The sequence below is a fragment of the Urocampus carinirostris genome, chromosome 8 (assembly GCF_059441175.1).
Source record: "Urocampus carinirostris isolate Australia breed hairy pipefish chromosome 8, RoL_Ucar_1.0, whole genome shotgun sequence".
In the NCBI taxonomy this organism is placed as follows: domain Eukaryota; kingdom Metazoa; phylum Chordata; class Actinopteri; order Syngnathiformes; family Syngnathidae; genus Urocampus; species Urocampus carinirostris.
Window position 1 is genome coordinate 29735452 of NC_142356.1, and position 14417 is coordinate 29749868.

Consider the following 14417-nt stretch of genomic DNA (forward strand, 5'->3'; position numbering starts at 1 on the left):
TTGTAGTAATTGTAGTATTTTTAATCAGGGAGTTGAATATTTTGCCGCATTTTATGATTTTATTATGTGCCGATGTTGCATTGTGGCGCCAGATCCAGCAGAGAGCGCTCGAATAGTGACAAAATACAGTTAAAAAAAGTACCTCACTATTTTCTCATATGAATGTGCTAACTGAGAAGCCGTCAAACCTTGCACAAAATCGGAGATATCAAGCAAAAGTGTCCCTCCAATAGAAGACTTTACAGCATGGGCGTAACCAGCCTGTTTTGAGGGGTGCTGAAGCATCCCCAAATTCACCCCAGGTACACCCAAAAGTTATAAGATTTTTAAAATTCTGTTTTTTCTAATAAAGGACAGGGTAGGCTAAAATATGATGGAAAACGCTAGATTAAAAGAAAACCGAATTATAACAAAACAAAATTGTGAATAACGCAGCTTCAGCAATACTCCATTGCCAGGATGGTTCCAGCCAATTTATTTCCAACACCTCATTGTAGTATTTCTGTAGTATTATTTTTGTATTACATTCTACAGTAGATTTCTTGGAGTACATCTGTACTACTACTGTAGTTGCATTGTTGTCGTATTTTGAGGTATTTCCATAGTCATAATTTTGTAGTGTTACTGTAGTATTACTGTAGTTTGTAGTTTTTCCATAGTAGATACTTTGTAGTATATCTGTAGTATTTTTTTAGTATTATTTGAAATCTCTTTTTGTGGTATTTTGTAGTATTTCTCAGGTAAATCTATAGCATTACTGTAATTTTATGTTGAAGTATTTTGTAGTATTTCTACAATAGTATTTTTGCAGTATTTTCATAGTACAGTTTTTTGTAGAATATATGTAGTATTTTTGTACTATTAATGTAGTTCTGTTTTTGTAGTATTTCTGTCGTAATATTTCTGTAGAAGTCTTTTTGTTATATTTCTGTCCCAGTATTACAGTAGTTGTTTTTGTATTATTAGTGATATTTTTGTAGTATTTCTTTGGTATTTTTTTAGTATTCCAGTATGTTGTGGTAGTCCTGTTGTGATATTTCTCTAATAGTATTTTTGTATCATAGTTCAACTGTGTTGGTATTTTTTTAGTATTCCTAAAGTTTTTTTTTATCAGAATGTAGACAAAATAATATATTAGACCCTGTTTTTAAATTGGATGTTTAGTTTTGCAGTAATGTTGTAGTATTACTGTTGCAGGCACAATAGGGACAAAGTTGGTACAGAAAAATGTATATATTTTGAGTTCTAAATTTATATACTGGTAGATTATATTTGGACGATTTTTGTTTGGCGGGCCATAGTTTGCCTACCTCCGCTCCTAACCTAAAATCTTTTCTACCTCACAGTATTTCAGGCAATAAATTTCCACTCAAAGTGCTGCATAAAAGCATGCAGCGTATACTAAGACTTTGAGAAATATTTAAATACCTCTGGTTTTTGTATGGAAAAAACGTCCCTATACAAACCGAATAGCACGAAGGTATAATAATTTTTAATAACCAAAAGTAACACTTGTTTTACTGCGGGCATATCTTTTCAGTCACAATTGACATAATTTCAAACCGCAACATTTATTGTCAACTTTTAAAGGTCCTGTTTATGAAACCTTTATGATTAAGGACTATACAAATAAATGAGACTTAACCTTTTGGAAAGCTAGGAATTATGTTTTCCATTTCAATATTACAACTACTGTAGATTTTTTGGAAACACCTACGCTTTCTCAGTTTTCCACAATTTTTCTAATCACGGCATAGCCTTTATATACATTTTGACCAAATGTGGCACCTTCAGTGCACATTCCCCCACCACGGAGGTATGCTCAATAATTGTCACGGAGGGGATGAGGAAGTGCTTTCTAAATGATCTTGCCAATGATTTACTGTCCGCATTGGTAAATGATAAGCAACAATAATGCATTGGACCGCAGAAAGAGGGTTTTATGTTTTCCTATTTTCTGTACAAGGTAGGACTCGTCCGTTAACTTTGAGTTTTGAAATCATTCAAGCAATGAGGTTTTTTTTTTTCAACTTTCGCTTTACTTCTAAATTGTGGGGGCTTTTCAACTTCTTATGTTCCGTTATATACACCGTAAATATATATCCATTGTCTGCACCGCTTATCCTCAGTTGGGTCGCGGGGGTGCTGGAGCCCATCCCAGCAGAGGGCAGGGGAAATCCTGAACTGGTTGCCAGCCAGTCGCAGGGCACATAGGGACAGACAACTCACTTGCTCATTCACACCTAGGAACAATATGGACCGGCCAACTAAACTGAAATGCATGTTTTGGAATGTGGGAGGAAACCCGAGTGCCCGGAGGAAACCCATGCAAGCACACGGAGAACATGCAAACTCCACACAGGAAGGTTCAGTCTCATGACCTCAGAACTGTGCCGCGCACACGCTAACCACAGCGCTGCCTTGCCACCTACCTACCTACATACATATTATATATATATATATATACACATATATTATATATATATATATACATCAATATACGGGCAGCACGGCGGCGCAGTGGTTAGCGCATGTGCGGCACAGTTCATGTCTTGGGAACCTCCTGCGTGGGTTCAAATCCAGCTCCAGACTTTCTGTGCGGAGTTTGTATGTTCTCCCCGTGCTTGCGTGGGTTTCCTCTGGGCACTCCGGTTTCCTCCCACATTCCAAAAACATGCATTTCAGGTAAATTGGCCGGTCCAAATTGTTCCTAGGTGTGAATGAGCGAGTGAGTTGTCTGTCCCTGTGTGCCCTGCGATTGGCTGGGAACCAGTTCGGGGTGTCCCCTGCCCACTGCCCGATGATTGCTGGGATGGGCTCCAGCACTCCCGCGACCCTACTGAGGATAAGCGGTGCAGCTGATGAGATGAGACATATATATATATATATATATATATATATATATATATATATATATATATATATATATATATATATATATATATATATACATAGAGAGAGAGAGAGAGAGAGAGAGAGGTATCCTCAGTAGGGTGCTGGAGCCTATCCCAGCTATCTTCGGGCAGTGGGCAGGGGACACCCTGAACTGGTTGCCAGCCAGTCGCAGGACACACAGGGACAGACAACCATTCACTCGCTCATTCACACCTATGGACAATTTGGACTGGCCAATTAACCTAACATGCATGTTTTTGGAATGCGGGAGGAAACCGGAGTGACCAGGGGAAACCCACGCAAGCAGGGGGAGAGCATGCAAACTCCACACAGGAGGTTGGATCTCATGACTTCAGAACTGTGCCGCACACGCACTAACCACTGCAGTGCCGTGCTGCCGGTAGATGTTCTATTTTTTGTTTTATTCAAAGAATATATACAGCACTTTGCATTAAATTTGGATGATTTAATGTTCATATTCAGGTGAAAGGACAACATTGTGGCAAGTCATTTAGTCTAAAGATGTCTGAACTTGTGCTGTGAAAAAACGTCTACTTTTTATGCATTGCTCAATTGCTTTTTTTTCAACCTGTAAACCCTACAAGTAAAATTATTTTACCGCACTTGCAGTTGTTGGAACCCTTTCAAAACATGTTTATTCTTCATCTTGACCAAGGGCATAGGTTTAGTCTTGGCATTGGTAACGACATGGTTTATTATTTTTAGTGATTACATAATATGGGTGAGGACAATGTTGTTAATGTTGTTAATTCACTTAATAATCCACCCTCCATATGTACATTCAAATTGAAATTTGGAAGTGTTTCAATCAAAATAGTTATGCCCAAAGACAAGACATTTCGCATCAGGGCTCTAAGATCATGGACTCTTTTATCTTGTCCCAGGCCCAAATCCTGTGTGAAAGTGCCGAATAGAGGCAAACTTCTTCTTGATGGGACCCAATTTGATCGGTATCGTCATTATAGCTCCTGCTCCCCACCTTTGCTGTAGTCATTTATTCACTTCCTGCAGTTTGAGACATCCGTTCACTGATGGCAATCGAGAGCTGAGGTGCCGCTGAGAATTAGCACAACATGAAATGTGATTCACATTGATTGCAACATCTCACCTAAAGATCAACACAGATTAAATGGAGGCAAGTAGACGCTTCTTAAAATACTTTTGATCACAGGGTTTCTTCCGGCTCACTGAATAAACAAATTCATAAGTAAAAAAAAAATTTGCAATCTAGAACAATTTTCAGTCCCTATTGGAAGTGTAAGAATAAGTTCATCATTTTAGCATTTAGTTGGAGTGACAGTGTGTAAAAGTAACCGCTAGAGGTTGCTGTAGCATAGAATGCAGCTAAGCATTGGATAAAGGACACTACAGGAGGAGGCCAAAATTCAAAGCCTACCTCCGGTTTTGGGGGTACTCAAGCACCCTCAAATTCAAACCAAGAAACCCCCAAAATAATAGCATTTAAAAAACTCTCTATTCCCAAGGGACATGAGGGGCTTAAATATGATGTAAACGCTAGCTAAATATTTTTTTAAAGTAAAACAAAGTAAAAATGTGAACAACATGGTGTCAGAAATAGTCCACTGCCTTGGAATGGTTCAGTCCACTTAATCCCTAGTACCACACCCCCACCCCTTCCTCTTTTGCTTGGCTATTGTCACTTGGGGCATAGTGGCAGAATCTATGGAGGCTCCAGTGCATTACAGTGAGTATGTTATATCACTTTAAAGGGGCAGTGTGAAATATTCAGTGCCTTCTAGTGGTACAAAAAAAAATCAAGTAAAAATAAGATTTGAATATTAGGCAAAAATACACGAGCTATCATACCAATGATAAGTCTTGTGAAAAATGATAGGTTGAGAATTTATTTTACATAGGGGAATCCCAACTGAGAAGTCGCCACCTAGTTTGTCTTTCATCTTGCTGTGCTCTTGGCACTGGTTTCCGTTGGCATTAGACAGCACAGTGTCATTTAGTGGTCAAATATTACACACTTGGGCTTTAAGTGAAATGAAAAAGAAAAACTTTAACCAGCCTGACACTCTTGTTGCTCAGCACAACCAAAGCGCTAAACCTAAAATCATCCTTGGTACCTACAAATCTTCTTTCGCCTGAACAAAAAGTCATGTCAGCAAGCGAGAGGACATTATAATCAGTGTGAATCCCCATGAGCGACAATAATAGACCGAGCTATAAAGCAGCTAGAGCTGGAGTAGACAGGAGTCAAATGGCTAACTTTGGCTGCAGGAGAAATAATAAAAAAGGCCAGTAAAAGCTTGAGCAAACTAGAAATTGTTTACATGTTTGTTTTCGGAAGGAGTATGTGGTACCATTATACCGTAGCAAGGTTGTAAGCACTCTTGCCTTTTTTATGAATTTTCACAGCTACCGTGGCTTACTCTGAGGGTAGTGTCAATGATCCTGTATCCAATGAGAAGCACAAGGGTGAGAAAAAAGGCAAGAGTGTTTTTTGTTTTGTTTTGTTTTTTTGCTTTTCTTGTTAAACTTTACTGACAGTGGGCAAACCAGTGTTTTGCCTTAAGGTAGGGTAGGTTGTTTGAGGTGCCCTTAAAAAGTTGAATATTTTCTCTATTGACTATGCGTTAACATTGACCAAATGAGTTCCAAGAACCCTTATAATTATTTTTTATGACCTATCTGCTTTTGTCTTACTTGTTGCATGTCTGGGGAGGAACACATTAAGCAGGAGGGAGAGGGGGGGTATGTTGTAGGAGTTTTTGATTAACTTCATGATCATCCCCACATTTTGGTCTTGTTTCTCTTTGTTCGTGAAACATGATCAGTAAAACTATTCAAACTATTTTTTTTAATGTTTATAAAATACCATTGAATGAATGTTTATTGACCTTCAACAGGAATCTACAATTTACAAATATTTCCCATCACTTCAATATTTTTTGCTATCTTGATGTTGAATTAGTTTGTCCTGTTGTCTGTTCCAGTGGTCCAATATGTGGAGGACAGACCCTGGGGGGGTAGATACCCTTGGATCAAAGTTTGTGCATTGACGGGAGCAACAGTGGACCTCCAATGCTATTTCTCATACCCAACCATAGATGGCAGAGACACGAGTGTTGAGAAAACACTGTGGTTCACCCAACCAAACAACCATCAGCTCGAAGATTTAAGCTTGAATCCTCAGTACGCCGGTCGACTGCACTATGACTGTCATGGCAACTGGTGCAGCTGTACGATAACAGATCTGAGAAAGAGCGACTCGGGCGTGTACAAGTTTAGATTCATAACAAATGGACTGAGTGGAGAAAGTTACACGGTCATGCCAGGAATCAATCTCACTGTCACTGGTACTGATTTTTGTTAAAACCTCAGCATTGAACCATTTTCCATTATCACCATTTGATAAAAGTGGAGACTTAAGCCTGTATGATTTAAAAGACATGAGTGTTAACACAAGATCTTTTTTTTTTTTTTTTAAACACAAATCCAGATCTCAGTGTGCAATGGTATGGACTTCATGAAACAGCACTGAACTGTAAGAGCAGGTGCAGCCTTGGATCACCAACTTCATACATCTGGTTTGAGAATGGAGAAGAAATCCATGATGAGAAGTCCAAATTATTCACACCAATACCTTACTCGAAAAACAGCTACTCCTGTGCAATTAAGGGACACCAGCAGCTTGTGTCTCCTCCAATGTGTGAGTTGAGACATCATGCTTTTGAGTGAAGCATCCAGCTCCATTCCGTTGCCAACAATTTAGTGTTTTCTTCCCCTTATTTTTAAGGTGTATCCCGCTCTTGTAACAAAGTGTATTACAGTATGAGAACAATCTGCGCCCTCAGAGGCACTTCAGTGGACATCAGTTGCACTTATAGCAGCTACTATAAGGTCAAGTCCAAACTCTGGTACCGTCCGGATCATAACCACCTGTGGGCAAATGCCTCCGTGCCTCAGGATCTTAGGTTAGAAAGCGCTCGCATTGAAGTGCTTCCTGAACTCGACGGACATTCGACTCTGAGAATCAAAGACGTGATGGAGGGTGATTCTGCCGAATATCACTTCAAATTCATTGCATCAGATTTTGAATGGAAGAATCATTTACCTGGAACTACCTTGACAGTTGCAGGTACAAAAGCAGTGAGATACTATTTCAGAACTGATTATTCAGTTACTGTGGATTTTTGTTTTACTTTGAACTGATCATATATGTAAAAAGCGTGATTGTGTCAACAATATGTTGAAAAACAGATATAACTAATTTTTTAAAAATCATTCTATAAATCAGTTAGGGCGCTATTTTTGGGACCAGTCTCTATGCTACCCAGGGGTTCTTAGGAGGATACCTAATGCCTGCAGGGACCTTGTTGGTTACCCCATGGTATAGAGATGGAATTAACTTAACCAGCCCTGTTCTCTGTCTTTGTCGGCAGCTCTGCAGGTACAAGTCAACGCAGTGCAGAGAGATGAAGAATTCCACTTAGTTGCTCAGGTCTCGTGTTACACAACTTGCAGAATGTCTGCTGATTTGTCTTTCTGCTTATCGTTGAACGGAGTTCATGTGGTTCCCTGCTCTTCTTTCCACAATACCAAAGCCCAGATTGTTTTAAGTCCAGGAGACTACACAACCTGTGATATAGAAGGACATCCACTCAGTTCTTCTCCTCGTTTATGTGAGTGTTAAGTTAATCAAATAGGGAGTTTAATACGGCTATATCTTCTAGTTTTTCAAAGAAAACTATTCTCGAAATTTTTCATTTGCAGGTTTTAGTCATGCTCACAAGGCAATAGTAGTTTGTGAAGCCCCGTGGTGCTAAATTGAGCAGGGTCATTAGCTTAAAGATCACACTCCCAATATTAATTGATTAAACAAATAAACATGTTTTAGATTATTTTCAAATGTGTTTTAAAATATCCCCATTTGCGAACCATTAAATAAGAGTTGGGTTGAAAATCATTCCATTATTTTGGATAAAAGTAATTAGGATTGGCATGAACAGTACAGAAGAGTATGGCCTTATAAAGTTTCATGTGCATTACTCTTCCTTCAGATGCTCTGAGAGCCCCTTTGGTATTGCTGAGTGGTCCTAGTGACATCCTGGAGGGAGGTCCTCTGATTATGAACTGCAGAAGCCATGACACTTTAGCGGAACACCACTGGTACAAAAAGATTAGTCCTTCACACCAACAGTTCCTGAGAAATGGCCCGGAGTTGGTCTTCAGGTCCATCAAATCCTCAGACTCGGGCGAGTATTTCTGTACTGTGGAGAATGAGCTGGGGAAGAGGACATCACAAACTGTTGCTATTGATGTCAAATGTGAGTCAGTGGTCGTTCAGATCACCATTGCCCCAAAGTTGTTGTTTTTTCACTTTAAATTGGGCAAGGAGTTTCAGACATGGTAATAAATCAAATGAATTATGCTCTATTCAGATGCTCCAAGGTTCTCCTCTGTGTGGATAAACCCATTAAACGTCACACATGAAGCCCAGTCTGTGGTTCTGAGTTGTAACAGTGATGCTAACCCAGCTGCTAGCTACACCTGGTACAAAGACGGACATATTTTGCTCCAGGGAGCAGAGAGTAATTACCGTTTCATCTCCATCCGTTCACAAGATTCTGGAAGCATCTACTGCAAGGCCCACAATAAATATGGACATGCCAAGTCTTCAACATTGTTAATAGATGTCCAGCGTAAGTAAAAAAAATATTATTATGATTTAAGTAAGAGTCAATATAGAGTTTTAAATCCAATATTAAAATGGAGGGATAGTTGAGGCTCTGGTGTGTTGATGACCAAAGTAAATACGGAGGTCAAAGGTAAGTTCCAAAATTGATGCATTTGGTTGAAGTCACAGAATTGTTTATGAATGAATCCATTGATTTATCTTTAGTTTTGAAAATTCCACCGTAAACAGAATGGTCTGCAGCTAGTCCAATTGGGATTGTCTGTTTGGAGGTCCCCTACCTGGGTCGGGGTAAGCCCATAAGGCCCGTTTTACCGCAGACTTGATTTCCTAGGTCATCATTCCTACCACCCAATCCGCCAGTCAAATCTTGTCTGGATTTGGGGGACGGTTAGACTCTCCAGGCGAGAACTGTCTGGAGAGGTCAGCTCGGACGTTCTTGGATCGTGGGCGGTAGGTGAGGGTAAACTTAGTAAGCGTCTGTCTTGAATTCAACCACTTTGCTGTCTCCATGTAAGGTTCTTGCGGAGTTAACACAAGAGCAATGGCAGTCTGTAACGCTTCCAAACAATGCCTCCACTCCCTGAGTTTCTCATGAACAGCTAACAACTGGTGGTTTCCAACATCATTGTTCCGCTTGGCTGCCTCGAGCCGACTGGAGAAGTAGGCACAAGGGTGGACCTTTTGGTCTTCCGCTCGCTGGGACAGGACAGCCCAGATTCTCGTGTCTGAGGCATCGAATTTCTCGATGAACTGCTTCTTGGGATCAGGGTGAGCGAATACTGGTGCACTACTACTTGAACTTGATGAAGGTTACCATAAAAACGGTGCAGCATGGGATGTTAGGGCACAGAGAGGAGCCGCTACCTGACTGAATCCTTTGATGGGGTGGAGGAAAATAATCAGTAAATCTCCAAAAACGCATGAGCTGGGTGCGATTCTCGGGCCGGGGCCATTTCACCATGGCTTTGACCTTGTTGGGGTCTGCCCGCATGCACCCCCCTTTGATGACGTTTCCCAGGAAGGTGACCGTTTCTGTATGGAAGGCACTCTTCTCGGCCTTGACGTAGAGGCGATTCTCCAGGACCATGGGGACTTGTCGTTAGTAATTTTCCAGGTTCTGAGAGAAGATGAGGATGTAATTGAGGTAGGCTACAAAAAAAAAATTTCAACATGTCCTAGAGTACGTCATTCACCAGGGCTTGGAAGATGGCGGGAGCGTTAGAGAGTCCAAAGGGCATGATGCAATATTCAAACAGTTCCATGGGAGGATGGAACGCCATCTTACATTCATCACCTTCACGGACCCTGACAAGGTGGTAAGCGTTTCTAATGTCAAGCTTGGTGAACACTTGGGCGTATCATTAAGAACACCGTAGTGTATCCATGGCCTCAGGATGCCGTCTTTCTTTCCCACAAAGAAGAAGCCTGCTCCACAAGCAGAGGACGATGGCCTGATGATATCAAAGGCCAAGGATCAGTGATTTAATTGTTCATGGCATCTCTTTCCCATAGAGAAATGTTGTACAGCCTCCCAGTATGTGGTCTGTCGAATAATCATATGGTCGGTGTGGGCGAATAGGGCTTTATCCTTACGACACACAGGGGCCAGATCGTGATACTCTAACGCGCCAGAGATTCTGGCTTGGCCTGTCATGGCCTAAACGTTCTGTTAGGTATTTTGGAAGAGCTACTAATGCTGAAACCCAGAACGGAAGAGGCTGAAGACTTAGATTAGCACAAAAATTATATTTATTGGGGAAATCTTAAAAACGAGGGGGGAAGGTAGGGTAGCAACAGGTTGAGCTCTGGTCCGTACCTTTAGGAGAGCTGTGGCGTGGAAATACAGCAGAGTAAAAAAGAGCAGGCGTGTCAGTCAGGTAAACAGGCGATGGAAGCAATCAAGGAACTGGAGCAAGTATACAATTTATCTTGGGCAAACTTGAAATAATCTGGACTAGTGTCAACAAACCATACTGGTCAATGATTATCTGCTGAATGGCTGGTCCGGGATGTTTTTTACCTCTGCTGCATTGATGAGGATGGGCTGCAGCGGGTCCGATTGGGATTTCTCCCAGCTGCGCATCATTGGGGTGTAATGATCTCTTTTTACCCAAGTTTACTGACACACAAAAGTAAAGCGTGACTCTGAAAGCAACTACAGTAGAAGAAAACGCGTACTTCAACCTGTTAAAGCAGTGAACCCTTCATATTTCTTGGCTTGTGCAATCTTTAGAGCTTGGCGTCCAAAACTAAGTCGAGGCACTCTACATCCATTTTGTCTCTGTGCTTCAAGCCACTCAAAAATGTCCTTCTCCATGTTCAAAACGTTTTTTTTCTCTCCAGACTTGGTGTAGTGCAAAAATAATTCAGGACACTATCACCATAAATCTTGGGTTCATGTTTGCAACATTGATATCCGTCAGTTTGGTGTTCCTGTATAAGCCACTCACACAACCAAATATGTGGATATTAGCTGACTCCTTGATTTTAATATTTTATTTTATAGTCGTAGATTCGGCATAGATGCGAGTATATACAATGAGGAAAATACATACATAAGAAGAAATTCAGTGTTCTCGTACTCTGTGCCGACATGACTGTACTTAGTTGTATAATGTAAGTCAGTATAGATACCCTTCAGGGAATTTACTTTGACGGAACTAGGCATGTATGTGACAACGTAAGTAAAGAGTAATCAACAATCACAGGACACTATACTTATTTATCTGCAATTTATAAAGTAGTGGAGTAACGTAGTAATGACAGTACCGGTAGTTAGAAAACGTTATTAATGACGCGTCGCATAACTTGTTCCCGAAAATAGCAATTGCCTTTCGGGATTGCATTCCTTTGTAACGCGTTAGTCCCAACACTGGTTTGTTCTCAAAATAATAGCACAACCTAAATTCAACTGTGAAATGTTCACATGTATATCTTTAGTTCCTTCAAAAGGTTCATCCTTAGACCCAGGATACCCAACTTTTAAAGTGTTTAATGTGTCACTTGAATGCCATCTTTTACGATTTGTAGCATCATCAGCAACATTAAGAAACAACATCATCAGGTTAAGTGTGACACTTGTACTCCTGGTCCTGGTGGTCCTGCTGGCTCTCTGCATGAGGTACAAACACAAACTTTGATTTTGCAGTGTTAACTGTTCCAATGATGTGATATTGATGACTGTATCCAGGAAACAGACAACTTCTATACCCAGAATACAACCAAACATGCTCAAACCCGGAGAGGTAAGATAAACATACGCCAAGATGGCCAACCGTGGTTGTGGGTGTAGTCACAGTCATCAAAGTATTTTTAATATCTCCTCAGCAGCGTCATCATGAGGACTATGAGAACATCTTCTCCTCAATACTTACAAACAAATATCAACAGGAGGAAGCTCATGAAGAACATTGAATCAAACGTTTTACCCGTTGTGTTCTTGTTTTGGTGCAGGTATACATCATTAACGGTTGAACATTTGTATTCACCAAAATCTGTGTATTATTAATGCTTTAACATAAGTTCTGCGATTCTGTCAATATTCAACTATGATGCTTAAAAATAAATTAAAAATCTTATTTTGCCTTGGAAATAGCTGGTTTGGATTGCTGATTTTTTTTCTTTCATTTCACTCAGTGATTTGTTGCCAGGGGAGGCAGGTATGGGTGTGCCTCACCTGTCATCATGGATATAAAAAATAAAAAACACTGTTTTTTCCGGATTATTAGGCACACCTAAAAACATTAAATTGGCCAGAAATCTGAAAGTATAAAGCAGAAATTATGGTGGATAAAATGCGAAATGCAAAGTTGCAATCAAATGATACTGCATACTTTCTCTGTTCCGCCGTTAAGAAACACATAGAGTGGTCTTTACATGCCCTCTTGTGGTTGACATGTTAATGTTTTTTTTTGCAAAAAGGAAGAAAAAAAGCGCAGATCTTTGACAGCAGCTCAGCCTCCAACTTTCGAACGCTCAATGCAAATCCCCGTTTCTTTGGAAACTAATTGGCTGACGTTTACTAGCTGTCTAGCTGGCGAGAAAGGGAACACTTTGGAGCAAGGAAAGCAAGTATGAATAAATTAAATTATTTTACTGATGAAACTAGATGTCATAATGTTAATTTATGTTCTATAAAATCATTTATTTCAATTTGATTCTTTTATTTATTGTCGTGCGCCTAAAAGTCCAATGCATCTTTTATATGGAAAACATATTATAAATATAATTTTTTGGGGGGTGCCCGCTTATAATCAGGTGTGCCTTATGGTGTGGAAAATACGGTATATTGAATGGTTAGATTTGTTCAGGGTTAAATTTGTTCTTTTTTTTATTTTAAAGTTGGATTTCCTTTTTCAGAACTGCTTAATTTGCACATTATATTATGAATATTATTAATCAAATTGGTAGGTGGCGGGTGGCAAGGCAGCTTAGTGGTAAGCACCTCAGTGGCATAGTTGTGAGGTCATGAGTGTAAATCCAGCTACCAGCCTTCCTGTGTGGAGTTTGCATGTTCTTCCCGTGCCCACGTGGGCACGCTGATATTCTCCCGCATTCCAAAAACATGCATGTCAGGTTAATTGGCTAGTACAAATTGTCCCTAGTTGTGAATGAGCGTGTAAATTGTATGTCTCTGTGTGCCTTGCAACTGGCTGGCAACCAGTTCTGGGCCCAGCACCTCCGCGACCCCAGTGAGGATAAGCGGTGCAGATAATCGATGGAAGGACATTAGTATGTAACGTTATACTGATTATTGCCGAGCGTCGCAGATTTAGAGTTGGCACGCAGTGCTCTTGCCTCATGGCAGAGGGCAACAGTGAGACCAACGATTCTGAATTGGCGCACACCACAGCCCCAAACAATTAATGATAGTATTAGCAAGCCAACAGCAAGTCAAGCCAACCAGTAACCTTTTCAATATTGATGCTTTTATTCAAAAGGAGTAGTGTATAGTCTTAATTTATAAGTTAAGTTAAGACAATAATACACTTTATTCCATGCTAAAGTTCATATACAGTACTGTAGGTTCTTTTATTTATAAATCTGACAGTTCTCACCAGACACAAACCTTACCACACGTCACTGCACTTTTTACGGTTTATATTTAATCTTTTTAAAAATTTCAATCAAATCTTTTTTAGCACTCCTTTTCTGCATCCTGTATTTTAACATATCCCATGTGCCAAGCAAGTTAATTACAATTCTAAATAACAGGCCTGCAGCATGAATGAGACAAGAAGCCATGTGACATATTGCTAGGTAAAGCTATTTATTACAATTAAATTGTTTGATAAGCTAGCTAGCTTAAAGCTTTGAAAACACTGACTTCAGTTCTTACTCCAAAACTCTTGACAAAATAATGACTATACTTTGGTGGCTTTAGTAAGTGATGGATAATGTGATGAACTGACAAGCAACCAGAGAAGAAGCAAATAAGGGCACACTTGAGGACAATAAACTTTATGAGGGAACAAAGGGAAGTGAGGTGGAACTGTGGCTACATAATTAAAGCAGGCAGGACATGAAAGACAAACAGTGTTGGGCGATACTGAAAACTGTAATTCGTTACAGTTACTAGATACTTCATTCAAAGTAACTATCTAGCTACAAATTTCGTATATACTGTACTCACATTAAAGCCAACCCCTTGAAACTGCCTAACAATAGCCACATAATCAAAGAAATCTGGTACACCAGTTTATTTATTCTGGCCTTGCAAAAGCTTGAAAGCTGGCAAACTAACACAGCCGAAACACTCCATATCCGTTTTGTTATTTGTCTTCGAACCAGTAAAAAATGTCATTCTCCATTTTTGTTCAAAACATTTTCTTTA

General features: G+C 40.0%; 1 protein-coding gene across 1 annotated transcript in view; it reads left to right on the plus strand.

Moving 5' to 3' along the window:
- The window catches only part of LOC148361552 (sialoadhesin-like), a 97167-nt gene extending 85169 nt beyond the window's left edge, over positions 1-11998 (plus strand). The window contains exons 2-12 of the mRNA XM_088342927.1: positions 5858-6242; positions 6386-6595; positions 6683-7024; positions 7329-7568; positions 7947-8213; positions 8328-8588; positions 9628-9728; positions 9781-9925; positions 11525-11705; positions 11775-11829; positions 11912-11998. Of these exons, the coding sequence (XP_088199053.1) occupies positions 5858-6242; positions 6386-6595; positions 6683-7024; positions 7329-7568; positions 7947-8213; positions 8328-8588; positions 9628-9728; positions 9781-9925; positions 11525-11705; positions 11775-11829; positions 11912-11998 (2274 nt within the window). The remainder of the gene's footprint in view (positions 1-5857; positions 6243-6385; positions 6596-6682; positions 7025-7328; positions 7569-7946; positions 8214-8327; positions 8589-9627; positions 9729-9780; positions 9926-11524; positions 11706-11774; positions 11830-11911) is intronic.
- Positions 11999-14417: the final 2419 nt, after the last annotated feature.